The sequence below is a fragment of the Stigmatopora argus genome, chromosome 2, assembly GCF_051989625.1.
Source record: "Stigmatopora argus isolate UIUO_Sarg chromosome 2, RoL_Sarg_1.0, whole genome shotgun sequence".
Taxonomy (NCBI): Eukaryota; Metazoa; Chordata; class Actinopteri; order Syngnathiformes; family Syngnathidae; genus Stigmatopora; species Stigmatopora argus.
The window spans coordinates 10,386,390-10,413,752 of NC_135388.1; the positions used below are offsets into that span (position 1 = coordinate 10,386,390).

General features: G+C 42.5%; 1 protein-coding gene across 1 annotated transcript; it reads left to right on the plus strand.

Moving 5' to 3' along the window:
- Nucleotides 1-1,948: 1,948 nt before the first annotated feature.
- On the plus strand, nucleotides 1,949-27,149 carry cgnl1 (cingulin-like 1). Its single transcript, XM_077625660.1, has 19 exons — nucleotides 1,949-2,203; nucleotides 4,328-5,945; nucleotides 6,323-6,417; nucleotides 8,583-8,685; nucleotides 9,194-9,295; nucleotides 9,426-9,562; nucleotides 10,407-10,545; nucleotides 10,630-10,842; nucleotides 16,066-16,272; nucleotides 16,352-16,456; nucleotides 16,538-16,690; nucleotides 17,702-17,872; nucleotides 19,315-19,476; nucleotides 19,783-19,872; nucleotides 24,248-24,331; nucleotides 25,004-25,128; nucleotides 25,209-25,317; nucleotides 25,393-25,556; nucleotides 26,275-27,149. Exons 2-19 carry the CDS (start codon nucleotides 4,380-4,382, stop codon nucleotides 26,426-26,428), a joined length of 3,879 nt encoding a protein of 1,292 aa, XP_077481786.1. The 5' UTR covers nucleotides 1,949-2,203; nucleotides 4,328-4,379; the 3' UTR covers nucleotides 26,429-27,149.
- The last annotated feature ends 214 nt before the right edge of the window (nucleotides 27,150-27,363 follow it).

Here is a 27,363-nt window from a genome sequence, read left to right on the forward strand (position 1 = left end):
GCATGTTTTATAATTTGTTGGTCCTTGCTTTATATTCCATTTTGTTGTATGTATATTGTCTTTACAAAAAAAAGGGACTTCTATTCGATTCACAGTATAAGTTTACAGTCCGGAACTATCATTGAGCAGTTGTGTGTGTGTGTGCGCGTATGTGTGTGTGTGTGTGTGTGTTATCGGTCCGAATGTGGCCTTCTTGCTCATGACAGTATTGTATTCATCATTAGAAGGCAATGACGCGCATTTCCCTCTTCTTTCCTTCATTTAATTTCAGTTCTTCTTCTTTCTTTGCCAATTTGCTGTATTCTCTCATGCATTTCTCTTGTGTAATTAATATAGATAAAAAGGAAAGTCAAAAGGAGAGAGGTCAAACATACAAAAAATGGGTCGGCTTATTTTTCACTGTAGTTAGTCTTTTCTACAATAATACTGTAAGAATATTTCTTGAATTCTAAATATTACTCTTTCTAGATTTTTGAAAGCAAAAGTTTTGAGTAAAAAGTTTCTTACTTTATTTTACTATGCTAGGTAGTAAAATGTTGACGGTGACTTACCCATAACCCGTTTTGTTATTACTGGAAATATGGAAAGGTCCATTCGAGGGTCTCTCGTGGTTGACTGAGGAACATATGTGTCAAAAAAGTACGACGTATTGTTAATGCACATCTCCAAAAAAACGTGGAAATGGGAATTACAATTTTCTGTCTTTTTCCAACAGAAAAAAACATGATGTATATAACATTTATGTTGCAATAAATGTGCCATCTTTTTTTATAAAGTGCAGGAATTGTTCTGTTTTTTTGTGGTCCTTAAGCAGATGATTATTATCTTAACAAATGAGAGATACCAGGTTGTTTACTGGAAAACAGTAAGCATAATACACAAAACCTTGAGAAAAAAAACAATTTCACAGGATGTATGTCTGTTCTCCCGCATTCCTTTTCCAAAGCACTCAATGTGGAGGCAATGTTAATCATGGCTGTCACGTTTCAAAACTTCTCGGGGTACGTGAGAGTCTTGGAATGGAGAATGTTCCCCTTTTTTGGGGAGGAATGGGACCACCGTGTGTGCTCGCTGGCTTCCTGTCATGGCTGCAGCCCCAAAAAGTCCTTGGCTCGCATCCTCAGTGAGGAACGAAACAAAAAAAGCATTTTTTACAGGGAAGTCCCAGTTGGAATAATCACCACTGATCTTTATCATGATTGATGCTGATTTTTCTCACCAAATTTTGGATGAAATTACACAGTTTTCCCCATTAAAATACTAGTGGATATTTTGGGGGGTTTTGCCATTAACATGAACAGTTGTTTTCTACAAAAAAATATTAATGATTGAATAGGATAGTTTTTCCATTCTTGGTTTCCAAACTAGCAACCAAATGATAGAAATGATGTGTGATTTTGTTTTTTATCTCAATTTTTTTATTTATTTTTTGGTAGCTTCCAACCCACCCAAACCAAATGGACTGGACACCTACTGCTTTTAATGGCACTAAAAAGAGAACAAAAGATCAGTAATTGTCTTTAAAACCACATCAGAGCTAGAAAAATACATATCAACCGTCTGATATGTTATATTGTTTTAATATGATAAAGTATAAAAAGCCATATATTTTTTATTTGTTTTTACAGTTTACAATAGCATTGCATTGTTCAGTTGACGTTAAGCGCCACCAGATGGCGATGTCGAGTTTAAAGACTTTACACAACTCCATCCTCAACTTTGTGGCGTCTCGTAAAAAAGTAATGAGATCCTCAGATTTAATTGAGTTATTTGGAAATATGGATTTGAAAACCTTAGGGTAGATGTGTGAAAGTGACGTGCCTCGAAAAAGAAATTTAAAAAAAACCCAAACAAAACAAAAACAAAATCGATTATTTCTGTCCACCATTTGTGACAGCTGTTGAAAAAACATTAAGTTGCGTTCACGGCCAGTCGGACCAGTTTGTGGCGGTGACCACCGTCCTGCTTTAGTTTAAGGACCCCGGTGGGTGTGGGATACACTGTGGGTGGCTTGTTTCGGGAGGCGGGGCGGCCCGGAGTCAAGGCGGCGAGCCCCCCCTCGTTCTCCAAACTCTCTCCCTTAGTAAGCAACGCGGCGATAAATAAGTTAACCACTTTCCTCGCTGTATTTGTATCCTACTAACATATCATTGGGGTGATTCAAAAGGCCGCTTGAGGGTTGAGGAACGGGCGACTGCTAGCGGTGAGTACGACCACTCCTCTGTCACATTTGTGTGTTTTGTGAGCCATTAAACAGTACAAGTGGCGACTAAATACGATTTTAGCGCAGCCGATCGACTCGCATGTGTGTGTTTTTTTGTATTTATTGTTAATGTTGTGTTTTAATGTCTTCGACGTGTGGTTACTCAAGTTCCACCTGTTGCGCCGAGTAGCGATGCGAATGTGGTCAAAGTGTTTAAAAAGTGTCCTTAAACATCAAAAAAGCAGATTCGATACAGATAAAAGTACTTACTTGGCCACTGACTTTATACGACAAGTGACTATAAGAAACAAATGGCACCAAAAATACTTGTTTTCCGCACACTACATTCACAATAGTATTGACATTTGCTATATAAACGACTCAAAATGTGATGTGAAAATTCTAATTTGAGATGTTTTGTTTTTCTATTTTTAAACTACTTTTTAACTTCAGAATTATTTTTGAAAAAAAATAAATGAACAAAAGGATGATTAAAAATAGATGAATGAATAAACCGGATATTCAATCTGGTTATGCCACCCAATAATACTCTAAAGTTGTTTTTTTAATTTTATACTTTTGAACAATCATAGACCTCCAATTCTTGCAATGATTACTGTTGTTTTATTACCATTTACCGTGCCAGATGTCCAATCCATAAATGAATTGGACGTCTAGCACCGTCAATGGCATCATGTCATCCAATGATACCCTGTCAAGAGTTAAGTGCATTTTCAAATATTGCCATTTTATTCAGTTTGTGAGGAAGTTGAAGCAGTTCCCATTGAGCTTACGTAAGATTTTAATATTTTCCCGAGTGTAAATCCCTGCTGTGGTCTTAAGTGATTTAGCTCAACTCTCTTTTGACATTCTGCTCCAAATGGCGCCCTTTCGAGTGCTTTTGTTTTCTTCTTGTGGGCTTAGTGGGTTATCAGCATAGTCAGGCCCCTTCACACTTCACAAAGAATTCCCACAGGGAGATAAAAATGTGCTTTGTCAGATCAAAAGTTGAGATTTTACATCCTAAGCCGGGCCCTCTGTTGACCTCTAGCTCATTCATTGGGCTGTCGTCCTCCTGTAGAGCGAGCAAACCTGTTTAACGCAGGTTCCAGACCCAGATAAATATCTTTGTTTTCAAAAGATCCTAATGAAATAATTAAATAAATAAAACAATTGTTCTCACTCCCCTCCTGTGTGGGACACTGTTTTATAACATCACAATTTTTGCCAAATATGAGTGTACGCTTGCTTTCAGTTGTTTATGTGTCTCGCCCAGTTGAAGTTTTTTCTAAAACGGAGACATAAAACAAAAGATGACTCTTTCACTTTAGAGTAGACCACCCACCCCATGTTGCCGACAATATTCTACCATTGGGATTTATTTTCAATTCTCAAACAAAAGTGCTTGATAGACCCTTCCTTTATCAGGAAAATAAGTTTGATTCTGACTGTACATGTTAGTGAAACAAAATGTTGCTGTTTCTCCCAGGAAACTCATTTTTTTCCAAACTGGGAAAATTTCATAATAAAATGTGCTTTCTCAGTTGATTTCCGCCAAATGCTCCATACCTGTACGGATAAAATATGTGAAGAAGCACCCGCTTTGCAGCTAACACCCTCCTATCATCGCCCACACCATTTTGCCTTTCTTGGCCTGTTCAAGCTATAGAGTGATATATCCTGCCTTGGCCTTTGTTGTCATCCTTATCACAGCCCTCTTCCCGGCACATCTCCGTTTGTCTTTATATTGTTGCGGCAGGTAGATGGGACGCTATCAGCAAGGCAAACAGGAACTTGCTGAAAGCCTTTTGTCCACAGCAACACATGTTGGCTCCTGATGACTTTGTCTATTAGTGCTTTCACTGGTATAAAACATTAAAAAAACACATGCTTTGGGGTTTGTACACTTATATTTATTACTTATGCTAGTTCCCCTTCAGTTGGTTATTTTTCGTATAAATCCTGTTCTTATCACACGTAAACATAATCATTTTGTCATACCAAGCATGTTAGTAATGCTTCATCAATGTCTAACTGTGGAGATCCGAAAAAAAACCATTTTATTGAAATACACAATCTTTTGTTTCCAAGTTCCAACTAATAGACCCTCTCTAATTGTTTCAGAAAAGGGGCGCCTGATCCAGGGAGAGGGATTTATTTTCCTTCTGCATTCCTGATGGAGTCCTACAGACTGACGGGCGTTCCTACCAGTGGACCACAGCGGGGCTACACACAAACATCTCGCTCCTCCAGACCCCACAGCATTGGGGGAGGTACATACGGCCTGAGTATCCGAGTCCAGGGTATAGACGGACACCCTTATGTAGTTCTGAACAACCAGGACAAAGACACTCAGTCCTTTGTAGACACCAATAGCAATGGCTACATTGAGACAGAAGGCTCTTTTATTGATAACTATCACGAGTATGATTTTCGGGGTGAGAAGGAAGGTGGACCCAAGAACCCCTTTGGTGAGTATCGGTCTCAGAAGATGGCGCAGTACGCCACCTTTCAGAACGGCTCTACAGATTCGAAAGGGAGGAAAGCGCCAAACCTTTTGAATTTTCAGAAGCATCCTGAGATACTGCAGCCCTACGATCCAGAGACCAACTCTCTGAACTTTCGCAGCCTGCCTTCAAAGCCGCTATCTCTGCCTGGGGTGGAAACTCGGTGCGCATCTACTGTATCTCCACCGTCCCACAGCAGGTCTTCTAGCCTAGATCGAAAGAAAGCTCCTTCACCGTCGCACAAAAGTCAACTTTCGTCCACGAGCCCAAATGTCACATCATACGAAAAAGCCAAATTACCCTTTCAAGCTTTAGGTCCTCCCCACAATTCACAGCCGCAGACCAAGTCGCAAGTTGCTCCGCCGCAATCCAAAGCTCATCTCAGCAATCAGAGTCCCCCTCCGTCCAAACCAAAAATCAGAACTCCTACCCAAGCCTCCACTGCCTCCAAAGCCAAGAGTGAGCAGATCAAAACTCCCAGTTCAGTGAGCAGCGCCAACTCCAGCCTGGATCGCAAACACTGCAACCCGGATGTCCTCCCCTTGAGGAGGTCCGACTCTAGCGGACCTGTTCTTCAATCATCTTCTCGCTCCCGCCACTCCTCCTCACCCTCCACCTCTAAGATCCATACGGATGAGACCATCGATTCGCTGTACGCGGAGACCATCAACCGCCACGAGAATCGGCGCTACATCCCTTTCGTCCCGGGATCCGGCAGAGACATTGATACAGGCTCCATACCCGGTGTCGATGAGCTGATTGACAAGTTTGACGGTAAAGATGGAAGCCACCATCGACGTGGGAGAGCTGGGCGGAGAAACCGGATCAATCCCGAGGACAGGAAACGCTCTCACAGTGTGGATAGCGCCTTCGGCCGGGTGGAAGGTTTCAGCCCCTTGAATGAATCTGACCGCCATCGGGGCACCTCAATGGAGCATGTCCTGAGACCCTCTCAGCTCCGGCTTCACAGGGCAGCGGGGAATCAGGAGCCCTGGTTCATGGTCAACTCCAAGCCACCTTCTCGCGCAACCAGCGCCCCAGGGTCTCCCCAAAGTACCTTATCTAAAACTACCAGCTACATCCAGAGCTACCAAAAATCGCAAAGCCATTCTACATTTGTGACACTCAAGAATACAGACTTGGTGGACATTGGGTCTTCAGCGGGTAAGGGGTCAACAACTCTATCAAAGTCCACAACTGCTGACAAAAAAGCTAACGCGGACACCGACGTACAGGTAATACAAATGATTGGTCATCATGTTACTCCATTCGGAGGCTATAGTTATCTAAAAAAACAAATATGCTAGATTTACAGGTGCCTATTTTGTCGGTTGCTCCCTAGTTTACTATTGCTGTATTTTCTCGCATTAACGTACAATGCTTGTACTGGGTTTCTGATGAATTGAAAATACTGCAAAAAAAGAAATGCAACTTATACTCCAGTACTTATATTTTTTTTTCCCTCTTTCTTTGTGCATTCTTTGCACCAACTTATAGTCCGAAAAATCGGTAGTTGCTTTGTGGAACTGAATGGATGTCTTTTTTTTGTAAACCAGCCTGTTACTTTTCCTATCATCACATTCAGATCATTTTCATGTCTTGTCCCACTTAGGCAACACCAGATCTCCTGAAAGGTCAGCAGGAGCTTTCACAACAAACACACGAAGAGACCGCAAAACAGATTTTGTTCAATTACCTAAAGGATGGGTGAGTTATTACAGCTTGGCTTTCTTGTACTTTACTCCCTCTTTTGCCCAGGTCAATTTATGCAAATATACATAACACTTTGGATCTTTTGGCTCTTAAATGAACCACAAACTCCGTCCATTGTTCTTTGCTGTTGACACAAATGCCACATTTTGAGTCATCATGTCGGGAGATGTTGTTCAGAGGGAGTACATGCATTTTTTTTCTTTTTATCTAAGACATACTTTTGATGATAAAAGTGAAGGAATGTGCTCTCTTGCCCACTGAGTCATGTGATCCAGCTGTGTGTATTTTTTTTCCCACAATCTCACTTTTCCTCAGTGTTTTCTCTGCGCCTGAGTGTAGATCAAGGGCTGAAGTTTTGTGTTTGCATCTGTAATCTGACACGTTTTGCCTGTGAATGGAAGAAAGCATGTAGGTTTTAGGTTAAACGGAGTAAAGGGAGAAAAATATGAAAGTCTTGCCTGTCTGTTCAGTGTAGTGATTATTGATTTTCTGCATATGGTCTGCCAAGTGGTAATAAAAGACAGTGGAGCAAAATACATGATCTAACTGTTCAAATTTTAACCTGCCGATTCTTTCTTTGCAGTTTTTTGATTTTTTTTGCTTAGAAAAAGACAGGAAACTCTTTGGGTGTGTCAGGGACTTGGGTCAGGAGTCACAGGAAGACAAAAGAAAGGAAACCCAGATGAAAGTTCTGGGACTGCAACTGAGCTACATTCTCAAGGCTGCAAAGACATAGACGTGCCAACAGGAGTTGTAGATTTATAATTGAAGTCATCTGTGGGAGGAGAACAGAGGTTGAGAGAATGTTTTCATTGTCACTGACCTAATTTCTTGAAATAATACATTGCTGTTGTCATTAGAAAGTGGCGTAACTGGAGATTTATTGATGTTTATGGTTTTCATTCCACTAAATTTTGGGTAGCTCCTCCCATTGTCTGTGCCAAAGTACACTTTTTCTTTGCTGAAATTTACAGACAAACACAAAACATATGATCTGAGAGCAGGCAAATTGACTGTAAAACCAAAGTGAAGAGAAACATTATGTACTTGCATTGTGTGTGTTGAAGCAGATTTTTGATGAACGGCTCAGGCACAATGTAATGTGAACGCATACAAGAGTTGATCAAGAGGCCTTACCTTTTTACACATTGCATCGCACACTAGGCAACATTTAGATATACTACAGTACTATAGTATATGTACTATGTACACTGTACATACAACCCATGTGCTGTGTGCTCATGCATTCTACTCGCAAATTCCTAACCTACAGAAAGCTGGCCTCTACTGGCTAACTGCTAACTATAATTTTGCCCTTCATTAATCGGTGCTAATACAATTTTTTTTTTTAATCAGGCTCCAAGGATTGATGGATACTGTTCCATGCTACATAGCTACCAAGTTTTAAGATGATGCTTTCATAAATGAAAGGGTGTACGATTTCAAAGTCGGTATCCACAAGAAGAAGAATAACAACCTGTTACTAATCGCTCATTATTAAAACCTGTGCCAGGTCTATCGTGCGGATTAACCATTTTGTTGTGGTGACACCTGAGGGGATAAGCCCAAAAGTCAGCCAGTATTTGTTTTAATAGACATTTTCAATGGTTTCCTGTTTCCAGTGTAACATAAAGGTGTTTCATGGCACTGTCTGAAAAAAACTCAATTGATTTCATTAAAATCAACGATAAATTGGAGAAAACAGGATAGTCCACTATATTTTTTCATGCCTCTAAAAACTCACTTTTGGGTTCTATATGTGTAAGATTTGTACCTGCACAGTAATTACAGTAGACTTGTTTACTTCTGTGGTTGCAGAGTTCAGGGGTATAAAATTGGACTGGATCCTACTTGGATGTGTGTATTGAATGTTGTGACCATCCTTTTGTAGCTCAGTCAAAGTGTGATGTAATACTACTTTGATGAAGTACCCTTTTTCCGTCGGTGTGCACTAAACGCATCCGGCAGTGCATACTTTTGCATCTGAGTTCGAGGTCGAAACAAGGCTAGTTGTTCAGTGAGGTGGCAGATCAAAGCAGCCCGATCCTGTCTAAGCTGTGAATGACTGATTTCTATTCCCAGAACCACCAGGCACAAACGCAAAAAAGAGTTTCTGTCTTGTTCCCTGCTGACCGGACTGTGCGCGTCTTTGTTTCCAGAAGCACCGATAACGATGAAACGACCAAGAGAAAGGTCAATCTTGTCTTTGAGAAGATTCAAACGTTGAAGTCTCGAGCCACTGCCGGTGCCCCCGATGACAAAGTGAGATATTGTCACTTTTTATGACTATTGTCCAATAACAACAGATTCAATGTGCAAATCTGCCAACAATAACTCTACAAATTCAACCTGTGACTTTGCTTCTGTCATACTGCCATGTTGCTTGGTGTAATGTGAGTTAACTGTCCTTGTATGTAATTTTAAAACGAGGCAAAAAAAACATTGAACAATGCATTGTTGCTAGAAACACTCAGAAGACTTGTGACCCAAACCTCTAGGCAGCAATTTATTATTTATTGTTGACTTAGAGGGAATGCACGACTGCTTCACTTATCAGTAAGAGAAAAAAATAATAAAATCACTCAGCCGTAAAAGTCAGTGGGCCAAAGTGTCCTGCTTCTTTAACTGGTGCTTTACTTTACATTTTCTTTGAAGTGTCCGTTACTTTGAATTTGACATCTTCCTCTCCCCAATGTAACATTATTGACTCCACTTAAACAAATAAGGTACAAGAAGGTAAATATTTTTGTACATTGTGTTCTCCTCTCAGACCGTGAGTCAGGCCGCACCAACCAAAGTGCTGCAGGACCAAAACGCTGCGCTGGAGAAAAGAATGGCTGAAATGGAACGAAAACTTCAGGAATTAAGAACGGTACCCAAAAATGATAACTTGAAGTTAAATGAACAAGTGAAGATCAAACCAGTAGAACTTTGAGGCTGCTCCCTTGAAAACAAACAGTGGGTAGTCGAACAAGATTTGTCGCTGTGTGTTTTCTAATCAGACAAATAAGGCGGACAGTCTGGCGGCTTCAGGCTTGAAAGAACTGCAGCGGGACCTGGACAAGTCTTCCGAAGAATGCAAGCGCTTGAAGGAAAAAGTGACCAAAACAGAGGCTGAGCTGCAAACCACACTGGAAGAGTGAGTAATCAAAGCCTGCCGATCGTGTTACCATAATGCCAGCGCGGTAGAGCTTTATAGGATATTGCTACGCTACCTGCCAACCTCCTCCAATTGCTCGCTTTATTAATGATTGCAATTCCCCTGATTAAGCGATAATGAACCGTACAAACACAAGGCGGCACATATTTATTCACTTAGGCCGCACTTACAAGTCTAAAATTTTCCCCAAAGTAGACGGTGTGCCCAATCAAGATTCTGTAGATGTCACTGTATGTTGCTGACAGCTTGACTGTCTGGGTACATTGCTTGCTGACGCGCTATATTCATATAGTGAAAAGGTGGACTTGACTGACGCACGTGCGCATATCATGCTCAAAGCATGACAACATTAGCAATCGACAATGCTGTTTTTGTCTGCTACCAGTGACCGAGACGATCCGGATTAGAGCCAAAATGGGGTAGACGAGATCGGTTTCACAAAAAACTTACTTTTTTAAAAACATTTTTCCCGTACAAAAGCTGTTCTATGGCGTACACAATTTGAAATGATCAAAAAAACTATAAAATGCGTGAAAAGCGTATACGTTGACAGGTATGTGCTACAGAAATGATTTTATTATTTCTGCGAGACTGTCATTACTTTTTTCTACTCTGAATTGCCTTACAAGTGTTTCTATGTTTTCACATCTATCAACATGCTAGCAATTGAAAGATTAGTGACTTGCTAGTGGCCTTCAAACCTCGAGTAAAGACAAAGCGCAGCTGTTGCCGTCTACACGCGTAAACTATTACGCCGTACTGTCGTCGCGCACGTGTGGTGCGGACCAGCTGTCGTGTGTTGACATGTTCCGCTCTGTGCCAGGCTGTTTCAGGTCAAGATGGAGAGGGAACAATACCAGACGGAGATCCGAGACCTGCAGGACCAGCTGTCGGAGATGCATGACGAACTGGACACGGCCAAGACGTCTGCTGCCGATGACGAGAGGGACGCGATCATGGCGGTAAGGCCGTGTCCTTGGCTGTGCACTCGGTGATAACCACTGACATTTGTTGAAAAGATAAAAAGCCCAAATTGTCTTTCCTAGGATATCATGCATCTGAAGGTGGAGTTGCAGCAAGTTCTCTTGGCCAAGGAGGACCAGGAGGATGTTCTGAGGAGGCGGGAGAGGGAGCTGACGGCCTTGAAGGGAGCCCTGAAGGAGGAAGTGGCCGCTCACGATCAAGAGATAGACAAGATGAAGGACAAGTACGAGAAGGAGATGAGTCGACTGCAGAGTTCCTTAGCAGAGGCCAAGCAGGTAAGCCTTTTCATTCTCTCGCTTTCATCCCAAACACAAACGGGCCATGTCAGAGGGGAGTGGGAAGATAAGCACAGCACTTTTTTTTTCCTTCCACAAAGAAAGTTGATCAATACATTTGGACTCTGGGCTTTTAAGAAAAACACTACACACACTACACATTTCCACCACACAAAGGCATATATGTAGTCAAATTTGCAACTTGAATGAAAATATCACATTTGACCGACAAGCTGGGAGTTAACAAATATTTATGTACACTTTCTATTTAGCCAAGGTAAGTGTCAATGTTGAGGGGAAATTTCAATCCAGGCGACCAGTCAGATGAGTGGTTAGCGTGTCGGTCTCACAGTTCTGGGGTTCTGGGTTCGAATCCAGATCAGTCCTCCTGTGAGGAGTTTTCACCTTTTTACCTGGGCCTGCGTAGGTTTTCCCTGGGTACTCCGGTTTCCTCCCACATTCCAAAAACATCCATGGTAGGCTGGTTGCCATGCGATTCACGGTGTCCTTTGAATACTGCTGTCAGCCCTCCCAGTCAATATAGATTGGAGGTCTAGTGCCACCAATGACAGCTAGAGTTAAATGAGTGCCCAATAAAAGATTAAAAGAAAATGATTCTCGTGTATTCTACAACATGTGTAGTTTTGTTCAAGACGAGGGGGAGTATGATTGTTTTCAGTGCAACTCGCGTGCGTCCTGTTTGTATCAAAGGGTGGAAGTTGTCCTTGTGCTCGGCTTCCTGCAGTGCTGGTTGGGGGTGGAGGGCTAGCTGTAGCAAACTGACCAGTGAGTACAGTTCCTTTGTTGTACCGAGGTACCGTGCACCCCACCTCCCGGGGAAGTTGGTCCTAAGGGGACTGTCTATCCTCTGTGCTTTTGTCAACATTTAGGAAGATGAAGTCATTGTTTGTGCCACTTTTAAGACTGAACCGCGTCCGTGCTCATTAGGGGCTTTCCTTTTGTGCGCTTGGTGTATATTGTGCTTTCCACAGCTTGCACACTGTGGTGATCTTATAAATGAGTCATTCCCATCAGAAGGAGTGTTTGAGTCAACCCTATTGACGCTAGCCATTTTTCTTTGCATGGCCAGCACAATACACTTTTTTAGAATAAAATATTTGCTAATCACAAATAATGCCCTTGGAAAGCTTGTTGTCAAGGTGGCCTTGTTTGGGTGAAGTTTAGCATTTTATTGAGCACATCCACAGGCATGATCGTCAGGCCATCTAGTGATTTTTCCTGTAAATTTGACATTTTGCTACATTTCCAGAAATTGTCTTAAGAAATCGCAGAGAGGCAAAGAAAACTTTATTTGTCCAAACTTGTAAGAACCCTGATTACAATTAAGATGAATGAAGTCAAATGAAGCACTGATTCTGCACCTTGAGAAGGGAACGAGTGCGTCCCACCTCCCCTTTTTTTTGTAGTCCACCTCTTTGGGGTGATGAGTAGGTCCCATGTAGAGAATGCTGGAAAGTGGAGCACCAAATTGGCCCGTATGCAAGTTAATTGCAGTGGCAAGCCATCACTAATCTAATGAGCATCCATTGGCGAGTTTGCGTCGTGCCCCCCTCTTCATTCTTTCCCCTGAACGAGTGGAAGGGGGGAGCCATCGTGGACCTCCAGTGAAAATGAATGATGAGTTTGTTTCACACAATAATACCAGCGGGGGTTGGGGACTGCCTCAAAAAGTGGGTCAGTGTGCTGTAGAAAGGAGGACCCTTTGGATTGTTTTGTGTCTTCGCCTAGAAGGTGCATTGTGTTCGCAATCAGCCGAAATGTGTGCAATTGGACGGCGGTTACAAAACTCATCAAACCACTCCTAAACGGACAGGAACTCGCTTTCCGAATTCCCGCCTGAGCTCTCGACTCTGCGTAATTGAAAACGTGTGCACTTTTGGAAGGGGATCTTTGGCTGTCAGCGTGCGCTGGTATGCGAGCAATGTGAACGGGCGAGGTGCAGCGAGCGCAGGGAGCGGTTTGCTTCCAGGAATGTCAGGGGTCAAAGTGGAAAATGCGCACCCCGCAGACGCTCTGTTACAGTCCAGCCGTGCTGACCCGTGGGGCAATTAGAAGGGATTCTGATGGTCTGGCTTTTAACTCAGTGGGGTCTACACGGTTTTTTTCCTACCTTCAATGCGCTTCAACTTTCTTCTCCAAAGAGGAAACCCACTATCCTTCATTTTTTTACGGGTTCATACCTTTGTCTTTTAAGAGTAAAAAAAACTGCATTGTGTAACCTTCATGACATTTATAAGTAAAAGATTCTGCTGGTTGCTTTTTTTAGTGTTGACAGCATAATACAAATACGAATGCTTATGAAAGTGTAGCCTCAGTGCTGGGATGGAATTGACGAATTGTTTTGCTCATGGACGGCGGACTCGCTTACGGTGGCTCGACTCGCCAACGCGTGATCAGTTTGCATGTTGTTGCAGCTGTGTTTCATAGCTTCCTGTGCTTAGTAGTGAACGTCCCTCTACCTCAGAGCCAAAGGGAAATGAGAAAACTGGAAACAGCTTGTCATCATTGAGAAAACAAACTTTGTGCATTTTCATGCAACCCATGTAAGGGCAGCAAATACCTGTAATGCGCATTCATAGAACCATGTTTAATATGTTTTTTTCCCGATCAATATTTTCATCTTTGTGGTATCAATGATGGAAATGCAGTTTTAACAGCTCACTACTTTTAATGCGGCTGCAACCGCTGGTCAAAGTCAGTTAAAGTGCAACTTTGTACAAACACTAAAAATATACAGGCAGATGGAAAAGTTAGTGAGGACAAAAAGAACATTTTTGTTATCACGTGCCCAATTTATATTTACCTGCTCGCTGAAGAGTTGGAAAGAAGAACAAACGCAACATTAGTCAACTGTTAACCTTAGTGACTGTTTATTTACATTATTTTAATCCCCAATGATTGCTCGATAATCTTTAGGAATGTGTGTTAAATGATTAACTCTTTCTAGTCATGAAGAAGAAAGAAATCCAGGAGTTTCAATCCAATGGGAGCTTTGTTACTTTTGTAAAGGCAGCATTTTGAATGCGGCTCTTGTGTTGGATCCCATTAAATTGTGTCACATGCACCTAATCTTGTGGCCCATGAGTGCATATGAGTGCACTCCCCTTTTCAGCGACCTGTCACTTAACAGGTCAGCGCTTGGGGAATTCAGCCACACATGACGTAGTGTGGGAATTGGGCCAGTCAAGTGCCGGACTTTGTGAACACAAGTTTAGATTTAACAGCAGCCGTAGAGTGTTCTTACAGAAACGTGCCTTTAGCTCAGTTCTGTCACAGTTATGTATTATTAGGGTTTTTTTCCCCGTTATTGTATTATAGCCTTGTGGATCGATCGCCTACAGTTCATTGTAGAAAGTGAATTTCCTCTAGAGATTTATAATTCACCCTCCAACTAAACAAAAAAGGTGAAAATGTTTAACCAGGAGGACTGAAGTGTTATGAAGTTAATGTTCACCAAAAAATTGCAGCTCTGAAAAAATGAATACTCTGCCTTGATCATATTTAAGACTGTAGACCCAAAATTATAAACAATGGCAATAATGAATGTAACACAAATAAATGTGGATAAATTTAATAAATGAACCATGAATGTGTTGGGAGACTAACATAATTATGCTGTTCAAAGAGCACGCTATAGACATTTTTCCCTCATCATTACTGGTTTATTTTTCTTTTATTTGCACTTTTTTTCAATAGATAGTGATTTAAATTGACATATTAACATACAACGTCAATGAGAATTGTCAATCGTGGAAAGTAATTGGCTACGAATGCTCCATTTGTTTGTGTGAATGTTGTCAAGCCACGCTATTTTTTGTTACATAAAAAAGGTTGGGCACTGTTTAAAATCTGTAGCCTGTTTGCATTCCCATCATGTTTAGTCGATTTGGCTGATTACAAAAGAGAAATTGAATTGTTTATCTCCATCTTAAAATTGCCCAGCCCTAGTTCAGGGAAAAAGTGCCACCTGTGGAGGTTAGGGCTGCTGGGTTCACCAGAAAAACTGGTCCAACTGGTCTGTCAGCACTGAAGCTGGCACGTACATGCGTGTCATCTTTTCTTCATATAGAAGAAACGTGTCTTTTCACACATGGTGGCGGCGCAATGATTCGGGCCTTTCAGCCTAGGATATTAATGCTTGAAGATTCAAGTTTCAGGTTTCAGCAGAAACTCTAGTGGGCGTTTTGAAAAAATGTACTGCAGTCGTTTTTTTTAAACGGTATGCCCCCGCACTAAAATCTTGTCAACAGACTACTCTAAAATTCAGTTTTTAGGGCCTCAAGGTGTTTTGCGACAAGCCTCTCAAGAATATTCCATAAATACAGAACACAATGCATCTCCTGTCATGTATTGTTTCTCTATTGTGAAATTTTATGATGGTTGCCAGAAAACATGTACACATGAGAGCAGAAATTACAAAGCTGAGATAGTGAACTCCCAAACCTGTTCTCTGACATTCCATTGAAAGACAAGAAGGGTTGCTTCCAATCAAATCGCAACTGTGTAGCCAAGCTGTCAACTTGACTGAAACCACTTATCTGGTTGACTTATTTGAATATTTCACTTGCAAAGTCCTTCTCCGCCTACTAAATGTTATTTTTAGCTGCCATTTCAACTTCTCACGCAGAGCGACATCCTATGGACACAAAGACAGTTTATCAGAGAGGTTATTTCTAATCATTTTGTGCCATCATAAGTCATCTAAATGCACAAATCCGAATCCCATAATGTATTTACTTGAACTAATTGTTGTTCATCTTTAAGAGAATATGAAATTGATTCCATGCCAAAACATTATGTACATTTCAACAGTTTTACTGCAAACTGCTGTATTAATAATATTATATTTCAACCAGAGCTGCAAGTATTTTTCAGTTCATGTAAACTTTTGGGGAATTATTTCAGTGTACCTTTTAGGATCAACATGGCACGGGGGGTGCTGAAGACTATTCCAGCCAACTATGGGCACCAGGTGGGGGACACCCTGAATTGGTGGCCAGCCAATCGCAGTAGGATCAACCAATTTCAGCTAATATGATGACACATACCTAGCAATGGGGTCAAACACACCAACTCAGAGTTGTGTGAAAATCTTCTGGAATGACTCTTAAGCTCAGACTGCTATTTATGATTTTACGACCACTCTAAGAGGTTTCTCAGGCTCCACCACGTGTAAACTGTTGTATGTCTCTTTACATCCAGAGCAGCACGGCGGTCGTCCAAGAGAAGGCTGAAGCGGAGGCGGCCAAGGGCGCGCTGGAGGGCCAAGCCGGCCGTCTGAGCCAGGAGGCGGAGAATCTGCGCAAGCGGGTGCAAGAGCTGGAAAACGAAGTGGCCAAACTGAACCGCATCATCGATGATGCCAAGCTGCACGAGAGCAGGCTGGGAGAGCGGGTGGCACGAATGGAGGTGAGGCGGAAACAATGTCATGTTGTTGACTGGGACCCGCAGGTTATTATTCAGAAATGTTTACATTTGACATCCACAGAAAGAGAAGAAGCAGCTGGAGGAGTCTTTAAGTGAAATCACGGAGCAGGAGGAGGAGATGTCTCGGGCCAACAGAGCCTTGACGTTACGCCTTGAAGATGTGCAGGTTGAGCAACAACCGCACTCTCCGATAAACCCAAACCTGACATGACTCGTATTCGTGTAATCCGTCGCTATGCTACCACAGAGGAACTTTTCCAAGCTGAGCAATGAGCACACGGACTTGGAGGAGAGATTGCAGGAGGAGAAGGAGCAGAAGGAACAGTTCAAGAATATGAAGAATGGCATTGAAGATGAGAGGCGGCTCCTGGATCGCACGGTGGAAAAACTTCAGAAAGAGGCATGCCCTTCTTGAAATTATTTGAATTGGTGACATCTTTCACAACAAACTGCTTTTTTAATTGCTTGTTCACTGGCTGAACAGAGAAATATTATAACGCTGAGAAAAGAGATAGCTATGCCGGTCGGAGCCATACCCTGTTATTTCTCATGTGTATAAGGTAAACATTCTAAGGTCCCTGCCAGGTCAACATGCACGCAAATGAACTGGCCTCGGGGTGAAATTTCCGCATAAGGCTCGAAGCCACTCGAGCCTTTACAGGTGGATTACCGTATTTTCCGCACTATAAATTACACCTTCAATGAACGACCTGCCTTAAACTTTGTTTTATATATAAGGGCTCCGGATTATAAAACGCCGAAATAGTAGTAGTAGTTGGCATTTGTGTTTTCCATCAACTAGATCACATGTGTCAAAGTGGCGGGCCGGGGGCCAAATCTGGCCCGCCGCATCATTTTGTGTGGCCTGGGAAAGTAAATCATGAGTTCCGACTTTCTGTTTTAGGATAGAATTAAAATTAAGAGTATAGATGTATATTAAATTTCCTGATTTTCCCGCTTTTAAATCAATAATTGTAATTTTTTAATCAATTTTTTCTGTGTTTTTAGTTCAAAAATAATTTTGTAAAATCAAAAAATATATATAAAAAGCTAAAATAAACATTGTTTTAGATCTATAAAAAAACTGAGTATTCAGGGCTTTTAATCCAGTTCTTTTAATCCATTTATTAAAAAAAAGCTAAATATATCTAAAATGGTCCGGCCCACGTGAAATCAAGTTGACGTTAAAGCGGCCCGCAAACCAACCCGAGTTTGACACCCTTGCACTAGATGGAGCTGTAGTAGTGGTTAGGAGTGTTATGCATCAACTAGTACTTGGAACTGTGCTAAAGTGAATTTCATACGAAGATTTTACTAATATTGGTCCATATAGAAGGCACATCAGATTATAAAAAAAGTTGCGCCTTATAGTGTGGAGAATACGCTAATTTGCCCCGTACTTTGCCTTCAGATGAACGACATCGTAGATGCGTCCCAGTCGTCCACACGGGAACTCCAGGAGCAGATTAACATCTACAAGGAAAAGAACCGCCGGGAGCTGACGGAGCTGGAGAAGCTCCTTCAAGAGCGAGGCCAGGAGCTCGACAAGTACCTGTTGGCTGCCGAAACGCTGCAGGAGGAGGTGCGCTTTTTCATCTCTTGGGTTTATTGCCAAATCTGTAATTGGGCCGACTGTGCTCCCGCTCATGTGAACCCTTGCTGGGACTCATCCGGACCGAGCCTAGGGGCATCCTAATAACGAACATCCTGTCTTCACAGTTCACTAATTCATCCCTATCTAAAACAATGCGGGTATGTTAGGAATGTCTTTGTCTGTAGCATGGATTGGTGAATGTTGATCATTATTGTTGGAAAAAGCAATGGCCCTTTGCTTTTATGTCCCCAGCAAATATTTACATAACGAGGGCAAATAGTTGGGCGCATTCTGCAATTACAGTGAGAACACTATTCAAGTTTTATAATACAGTGACGACACGCGAATACGTTGAAGACGACAGTTAAACTAAGCTAAGCTAACGGGACCGTGGATGAGCTGAGTGTTAAGTTAAAGGAGTGCAGCCTATTGTACCGAAAATAGGATCATTTTTAATTTCTTAATATTGATATTAGGCCCGTGTTATTTGTCCTCCCTTCAAAGGCAATTAAGATTACATTGAAAGGGGTTGAACATCTATTGTCGTCAATGGCACTGAAACAGGATAATTCGCTCTCTCCCGCAAAGGGACACAAACAAGCCCCCAGGTTTTCCCATTTTGTCTTCCCCACATCCGCGCTGATGCATGATTCTGCACTGGCTCGACAGGAAGTAGAGGATGAGCCTCTGAGGTTGTGATATCATTGTTATGAAAGCTGTGCTTGGCTGGATTCACATCCTCCTTCCCATAACTCTCCTGAGTTTGCTTTTCCAGCTGCCCCATGATTCCTCTGTGGGCTCCACCCATGTGAACTCAGCAGATAATAGCAAAAATGACGGATCCCAAGTTCATTCATCTTCTGTACCGCGTATCCTCGTAAGGGTTGCGGGGCAAAAGGATGACTTCACCTTAGACTGGTCGAAAGTTAGCCGTAGGGCACGCCGAGAGCGGTAATCGAGCCCGCACCAAAGTCAGGCAAGTGAACCATTACACCAATGATCTCCAAACTATTTCACAAAGGGCCGCCCGCAGTGGGTTCGGCTTTTCACTCCAATCCAGAAAGAGGACACATTTTCACCAATCTGGTTCCTGCAAGTGCAATCAGTGGATTATAGACGGGTGCAGATTTTCTGCAGAAATCTCATTGGTCAAAGAGTCTGTGCTGGATCAGTTAGAACAAAAACCTGCACCCACAGCGGCCCTCGAGGACCAGTATGGGGACCCCTGCACTACACCGTCAGGCAGCCCAGATCCCAAGTTCCAACCACCAATTACTTTACTCATTTAAATAATACAGTTTATCGTGTAAAAACGGTCATCGTCTGGCATTCCATTTGTTATTTTACATTTGAACTTGACAGGTGGAAATAATTAAACATAATATCAGAGGAGGATGGGTATTTGAAATTCGTGTTCACCACACTTGTAGCTTTCCCGCCGGGAAGAGGACCTGCAGCGAAGTGAGCGGGAGCGAGAGGAGGCGGTGGTCCGAGAGAAGATGATGGAGAAAAAGGTTCATGAACTGGAGGCGTCGCTACACACCTACAGCCAATCTAAAGATGACAAGACTCGACAGTTCAAACTCATGGAGGTATGACACACGAGCAATTCATCCTGAATAAAAGAAATATCCAAAATAGATGCAAAGGAGCCATCTTTTCTATTCCACTTATTTATTTATACAGAAAATCTGAAGTGCGGATTCACCCAATGTTGGAAAATTGAGTCAGATAATTATTTCATGTCAGATATGATTCTCTTTATAAGGGCCTTTGATTGGTGTATAGGTTCAAAACCTACCTGTACATTCACTGACTACATTACAACATGTGATGGTACATTTTCAAGATACAGTACATTCCCCCCCCAAAAAAAGTATATGTGACTTGTCTCTCAGGACCGAATCGCCCAGCTGGAATTGGACTTGGACGAGGAGCGTCAAAATGGAGACCAGCTGATGGACAGGCTCGACCGGGGACGAGAGCAGGTACACGCAAGGATGTGTTAAATGCATTCATTATCAGTACTAGCTTGGGTCGCTCACCTGCTGTCCGGGCTCACGTTGGTTCACGCAGCTGTCGGACTTTTTCATGTCGACCTGTAAATGAGATTCAGTTCTGCAATTACAGTGAGAACACTATTCATAACGTAATGTCACACCCCAAAGTCCAAATATGCAGGCAGGGTCTGTTTTCAAGAGTTCATTTTTCTAGTCCTGAGAATAATTGCTCGCATGCTCAGTCAGTAAATTAGCGATGAATACATTTTTGGAATGTTGGAGGACCAATATGAGGTCAGATTGAGTAAACAGAAAGTATTTTTTTTCTTGTTGGCAGTTATCAATGGCAATAGATGGTCTGAGATTTTTTTTTACAACTTGTTTTTACTTTGTTTATGATCATTTTAAATTAAAGAATAGACAAGATTTTTATGGATTGACCAGCATTACTTTTAATAAATTAGTTTTAGTTTTTTCATTTGTTTTTGTACTGCATGATACTAAACTATTTAGTTTAAGCCCATGCTTCTTCCCTCTTGCCACTGGAACAACGAAATTTCCCGAATACGGGATGAATAAAGTTATCCAATCCAATCCAATGCTTAGTATAAATGAGTTGGACAAGTACCTCTTGAGCTCAGAACTTTTAAACTTACATGGATTTCCATTTCAGGAGAGATTTTCACTTTAAATATCCCTTTAATTATAAAAAAAAATATCTTGCCAGAGACAAAGGAGCTGCTTGTGTCTTCAGTTCTGGTCAGTTGTCATGGTAACAAAAGGTTGAGCTTTTGGCTGCATGACTGCGTGTGCTGTGCTCATACACTAACCCTACTGAGGTTGTTTGAGCACCCCCCATATTTTTTATCATAGCATGTGTGTATCTGAGGTGGTATGCTTGTGTATGTGTGTTGGGGGAGAGGGGGGGTTGCATGGCTATGGAGGCAGCAGGAGGAACACCTGCGTCTCTCCTGGCACCAGGTGCTCCCCTCCTGTCTAAATGAGAGTAATCTCTGCTTCTCCTCCCGTCGCCTCTCACAAAGCTGATTAGTTTCACCGCATGTTCCAGTCTGCTGATTCAGCTCCCTTTGGCACTGCGCTGGGTGCCCCGCTTTATAGGGACCATCGCTCAACACAGCGGCCCACTGTCACCCACTAATTGGCATAAAATATCACCAATTGTACACTCCCGCCGTAGAAAAAGAAGCTTTTGTCACCCGATCGATCGGTATTTATTCTCGCTATTTCATCCCTGAGCTAGTGACACTGTTACTCCCTCTTTCTCTCGTGCTCTAAAGCAAGGGTGCTCAAATATCTTTCTTCATGGGCCGCTTTCAGAAAAATCAAAGGATATATATCGTCATATCATACAGTACTAATGTGTACGCGTGTATATAATATAGGGATGGATAGAGAGATAGATAGATGGTCAAAAACAAGGTGGTATTTCCTTTACAGCAGGGGTCTCGAACTCAATTTACCTGGGGGCCGCTAGAGGCCGAGTCTGGGTGAGACTGGGCCGCATCAGGATTTCCACAAGAAAAGCACTGATAAAACTTTCCAACGTTATCAAATATCTTTATTTTTTAACAAAAAATAATGAATTAAATAAATTAACTTAAAGATGAATAAAAAATAAATCAATCAGTAATATAAAACCAAATAATACTAATGAGCATACAGTAGATATACACTGGCTGGCTAAGTAGAGAAAATGAATTATTTTTATTCCGTTTCAAATGTCTGTATTAACAGCTCTTTAACCTTTAACTTTCTGAACTTGAATGGAACATTGAACATGAAATATTCTGAACACGGCTTCTTTTGCCTACTCCTTGCTGCTAGAGACCTGGCAGCGCTTCTTCTCACATAGTCACATTTGGCTTGAGGGAGGAAGCAGTGGAGACCCTCAGTAGAGCTTGAAGATGCTCATCAGTAAGTCTGGACCTGTACTTGGACTTATTGAAGTTCAAGGTGGAGAAGAGCTTCTCACACAAGTATGTGCTCCCAAAAAGGCACATGGTCCGCTTGAACCTTCGGGAAAGTTCAGGGAAGCTGGGGGTCAACTCTCTCAAAAATTGCCCAAGCTTGTCTGCTTCTCCACTCACCTCCCTGAACTTGGCTTTGAGTGCAGAGTTGCACTGCAGGTCAATGAGCTCCATTTGAAGCTCAGGAGGGGCATCTTGCACATCAAAGGAGAAGGGGTCCGCAAAAATTTGAAATGTGGCTTTGTGTGTCTCGAAGTCTGCAAATCTGTGATCAAATTCCTCCTGTAGCTTCGAAATGGCCTCAACATACTTCTCACCACTGAATGGTGTGCCTGCATCCACGAGAGCCTTGCATGCTGGGAAATGGCAAAGGTTTGCCTGAGAGAGCTGGGCTTTCCATAACACAAGTTTAGTGCAGAATGCTCTCACGTTGTCATAGGCAGCACTGACAAGTTGCCCCTGGCCTTGTAGCTTCTTGTTCAGTACATTAAGCTCATGTGTGATATCAACAAGAAAAGCCAAGTCCATGAGCCATTTGGGATCACTTAGCACAGGATCAATCAACTCACAAACGGCGTAGCTAGCTTTGACTGCTGCATTACTGTCTTTGGTAGCCTTCTTGAAGAGATCCTGTTGCCTCAGAAGACGTGTTTTAAGACTGGCAACCTGGTTGGCTCTCTCATCTCCCTGGTATTTTTCGTACTCCTCAGCATGTCTCATAGTACAATTACGTTTCAAATTGTATTCCTTGTGCACCGCAACTTTTTCAGTGTAAATGAGACACGTCGGGGTGCCCCTGTGTTCAACAAAGAAATATTGCACTCCCCACTTTTCTTGAAACTGTCTCTGCTCATCACCGACCTTTCTCTTCACGGCAGGCTTTGAAAGAGACATCTCTGGGGCTCTGTAATATGTTTTTCCACTTGGAATGAGTCTCGGGTTGATCTTTCACATTCAGTCGCGCAGGTTTGTGGCCCATGTGCACTTTCGCTCTCCGTTTCAATCGCGGAGATGGCTACAGACACTGACACAGGCTGGATCACGGATCATAGCGCCTCATTCAGTTCTATGCTGAGAGCAGCGGAGGAGTGTGCGCGCCGAGCGGAGTGATCGGCCTCACGGCTTCTCCTCCGCCCAGCTGATTGGAGGAATGAATGAGTGAGTGAGCGAGGCACTGGACAGCCCGGCCGATGTCCCGCCCCCCAGAGCCGTATACCTCACCGTGATTGGTTCATTCAGCTCCGAACCAAAGTTCCCTCTAATTTTTTGTTGGTCTGAGCAGAAAGACAACCTCCCTGAGCGCACTGAGTACCAGTGTGAGCGACATCATCGGTACTCGGATGATTCGCCTAAAGACATTTCGCCGACGGACGTTTGACAGACGGGCAGGTCGCCGAATGGACGTTCCACCGAACGTTCATTCGGCCGAACGGAGGTTTCGCCGAAACGGGATTCGAACGCTCGCCCCGCCGGATCGTGTGTGTACAAGTTTTTCAACCTCGGCCCGCGGGCCATATACGGCCCGTTAGGATTTTTAATCCGGCCCGCCGCCGGTGTTGTCCAAATTATAGTAAAAATCAATGTTCGTCTACCTTCAATGGCAGTCCGGGAATAAGCACTCTTGGGCAGGCAGATGTAGCAGAACCGAGCCGTAAAATGACAGCAATCGGGTCAAATCCATCCTAAAACAGCATTTAATGATTAAATACAAATACTGGATGATATCGCGATGGAGGCAAAAAAACGTCTATAGACGTCCATTCGCCAAACGGCTCAAAATGCTCTCAAATTCGGTCAAATCCAGCTGAAAACAGCGTTTAATGATTAAATACAAATACTAGTATTTGTATTTAATCATTAAACTAACAAATACTAGTACGACCTGTCCGTCTGTCAAACGTCCGTCGGCGAAACGTCTTTAGGCGAATCATCCGGTCACGACATCATCATTGCTCGCTATCGGCACACCAGTATCACACCTGCCACAAGCAGGTGCATGTCAATGTTCCCTCTAATTTTTCATGTAAAACATGCTGTAAAACAAGAAAAACATGAGTGGACAGAGCTACTGCCACTGGCTGCCACTTAAACGGCGCCATCATGGGGAAGGGGGTAAAAAAAAAAAAAAATAAAAATAAAAAAAAAAAAAAAAAAAAAATCGATCTTTCATATTAAGACTGGGGCCGCAAATTATCGTCCCGCGGGCCGCAGTTGGCCCGCGGGCCGCAAGTTTGAGACCCCTGCTTTACAGTCATGTAATTATGCATAAATTTAGTAATACTAAAGGAAAAGAAATAAACAAAAAAACAAAAACATGGGGCTTGTGCATCATTGATTCATGATCGTAAAACCGTGACTGTGTCTGCGCTCGACAGGTGGACCAGATGAGGGGAGAACTCATGCAGGAGAGGGCAGGTCGGCAGGACGCCGAGTGTGACAAGATGGCTCTGGAGAGACAGGTACACAGCACACACAATATACACTTTTTTGCCTGAAATGTAAGTCTGGTCCAAATGTGCACTTGAGCGGTGCCGTCTGATCCATAACACTGGGGAATAGTTTGAAAAAAAAAATGTAGTAGTTGAGTTTGGTTTTTATGCTGATTACAACTGAAATTGTCACACTGGCTCCAGAATTGCAACCCAAGTTGTTAATACTTAAACACAATTATCCATATGCTTTGTAAAAAGATATTGTTAATAAACAGGGCATATTCCTTTGATTCAGTCATTTATTTTAAATGATTTATTTAATTGTTTACATATTTTTTAGATTGCCCTTTGCAAAATACATGCCATTACTCTAATAGACTGCTACAATTAAGGGGACATGCAAAATATTGTCCCTGGAGCCGCAAGGCTGAGACCCCTCTCCCATAAGGATGTAATAAAAACACTTATGGGAAAAAAAATCATAATTCGTGCACAAAAGGGTTTAGTACAGTGTGTGTGGGGTAGCGGGGGGTTAAATACTTACTAAAATAGAACACTGACATCCTATAATTCAAAAAGTTGACATGTAAAAACAGAAAGGAAGAAAAGAAAAAAAGAATTTTGAATTTGAGTTCAAATAAGTTGCTGCTCCTCGGTGCAACGTGTCTCATCATCATTATTCCACATCTGCCCGCACAGAGCAAAGACCTGAAGAACAAACTGGCTGATTTGGAAGGCTCGCAGAAGTCCAGCAAGGTGGGCCAGGTCGTGCAGTTGGAGGATCGTATCCGTGAGTTAGAGGAGCGTTTGGAAGGAGAAGAGAGGTGAGGTCAAGTTACACTTTCACGGCCATCGACGTCAATGGCGCTGGAGCAAGACTAAAATAAGACTTTTAATCTCTCAGGGAAAGGGCTAACTTGCAACTTTCCAACCGCCGGCTGGAGAGGAAAGTGAAAGAGGTGGTGATGCAAGTGGAAGAAGAACACCACGGCATGCAGGATCAAAAGGACCAAGTAAGTATCGCCAGGGGGGATGGTCCTCTCGACACCCATGCCCGCCGTTTTGACCGGCGCACATCTGCGCCGTAGTTGAACCTGCGGCTGAAGGCCTTGAAGAGGCAGATGGACGAGGCCGAGGAGGAGATCGATAGATTGGAGCACGGAAAGAAGAAGCTGCAGCGAGACTTGGACGAGCAACAGGAAACTAACGAGCAGCTGCAGAGTCAGCTCAAGACGCTCCGCAGTGAGATGAGGTAAAGATATCGCATACGCTGACGCTTTGAGATACCAGTTGAATTCGTTAGCACGGCCGTGTTGTTTGTCACTCCGAGTCACGGGAGTCAAATTCGTGGCCAGGGAGCCAGCACCAAGTCAGCAAAAGCAAAAGTGGCATCCATCTTGTTTGTTTCTTGCTAAAACTCAAATCAAATTAAACTCATCCTCAATTAAAAACGGAGGAATAAGAAAGCAGATTAGACTAACAAATGACTTGGTCTTGATACTCCGGTGTTTTCCAACCGTTTTGTGCTGCGGCACACTTTTCGCACTGCAAAAATCTCAAGGCACACAACCAGCTGAAATTCTTCATTTAAAACTCTGTCACCCAATACAATATAAAGTCATTCTCATCAAAGTTTTATCAACAGGAATCAAAGAAACACAAAAAAGTATTTCAATGTCAAGTTTTTCACACCGACCTAACGTCGCCCGAATAACTTTCAGTTCAGGTGAAATCAGAATAAGCAACAAAACGACTTTATTCTTTTCATACTCCGATTTCAATATCGTAATATTACAATGTGGACTTATTGTTCATCATTTTTGAAATTTGAATCGTAATATTACAATTTTTCTCTTTTATTTCTATTCCCGCGGCACCTCGGTTGGAAAACACTGCTCTATTATATCATTTCGAATCAACTATTTCAGCCCACTTGACATCTACCGAATGCGTGTTTCCGTCCGTCGCAGGCGTAAGAGCACCTCGGCGCCGCTGCTCAACAATCTGGACGACGACGACGATGACGACGACGCCAGCACGGACGGTGAGACTTACTTCAGCTCCACCTCCAGCTACAAGCGCTCGTCCAGTCAGGATAACCTGCTGTCCACCTTCAGCTTGTGATGCACAACATCTCTCTCGCGTCGCCCTCGGACCAAAGCATTGCGCTGAAATGACACGCCAACAGTATTAATAGGGCCATCCTAACACAGATTTGTAAATACTTTGGAGTTGCTTTGCATTTTCGCTTTCCCAACAAAGCATCGCCTCAATACCATTAGTCAACTTGAATGCGCTGCACACGACTGCCTCTAATTTTTTATAACCTTAGCAAATGTCTCCATCATTTTTTTATATTCATCCTGTAATTGGAATGTTCATTGAGAAAAGATGGGTGTTGTTTTATATTTATTTGGGTGCGTATGAACAAATATATTGGCTTCAGTGTGGTTTTCAGGTGACAGATAAGGGACTTTGTACGCTTTTTTTTTTAAATTCCAGCCTTAACACATCTACTGAATTTTATTTACTCCCTTGACACGGTTGTGTAGAATGCCTTTTAATCAGTTGAAAGAGCAAATCAACTGAGTATTTTTGTAATTATTCTAAGTCCTTTTTGGTTGCTTTAGCAACATGTGGAACATCCTCCCAGAATTTCCTAAAGGAATGTGATGAATTGACAATCCAAATGTTGCGTCACTGTCATTGTTTGCACTCCCTTTAATTTAGCAACAGGTTACAAACATGAAATCCTGGCACTACCTCTGTGAAAACGTATGGCCTTTATACTGTATTTTATATTGTACCTTCTGCTGTGGTTTCAATAAACTTGCTTATGTCTTGTTGCATTGTATTGTTTTATCATTGTCAAGTGCAGTGCTTTGTCTCCCTCTAGTGGCCTTATTTAAAGAAATGTTAAGCTGAATTTCATTTTTCACCCATTTGATTTTGGAAAATGTCAGAAATTCAAGAGGGCCATATGCTTCTCACAATTGGCATAAAATAGACCTTATTTTGGAATTTAATGGAGACATTTTTACTCGATATTGGGGTAGTAT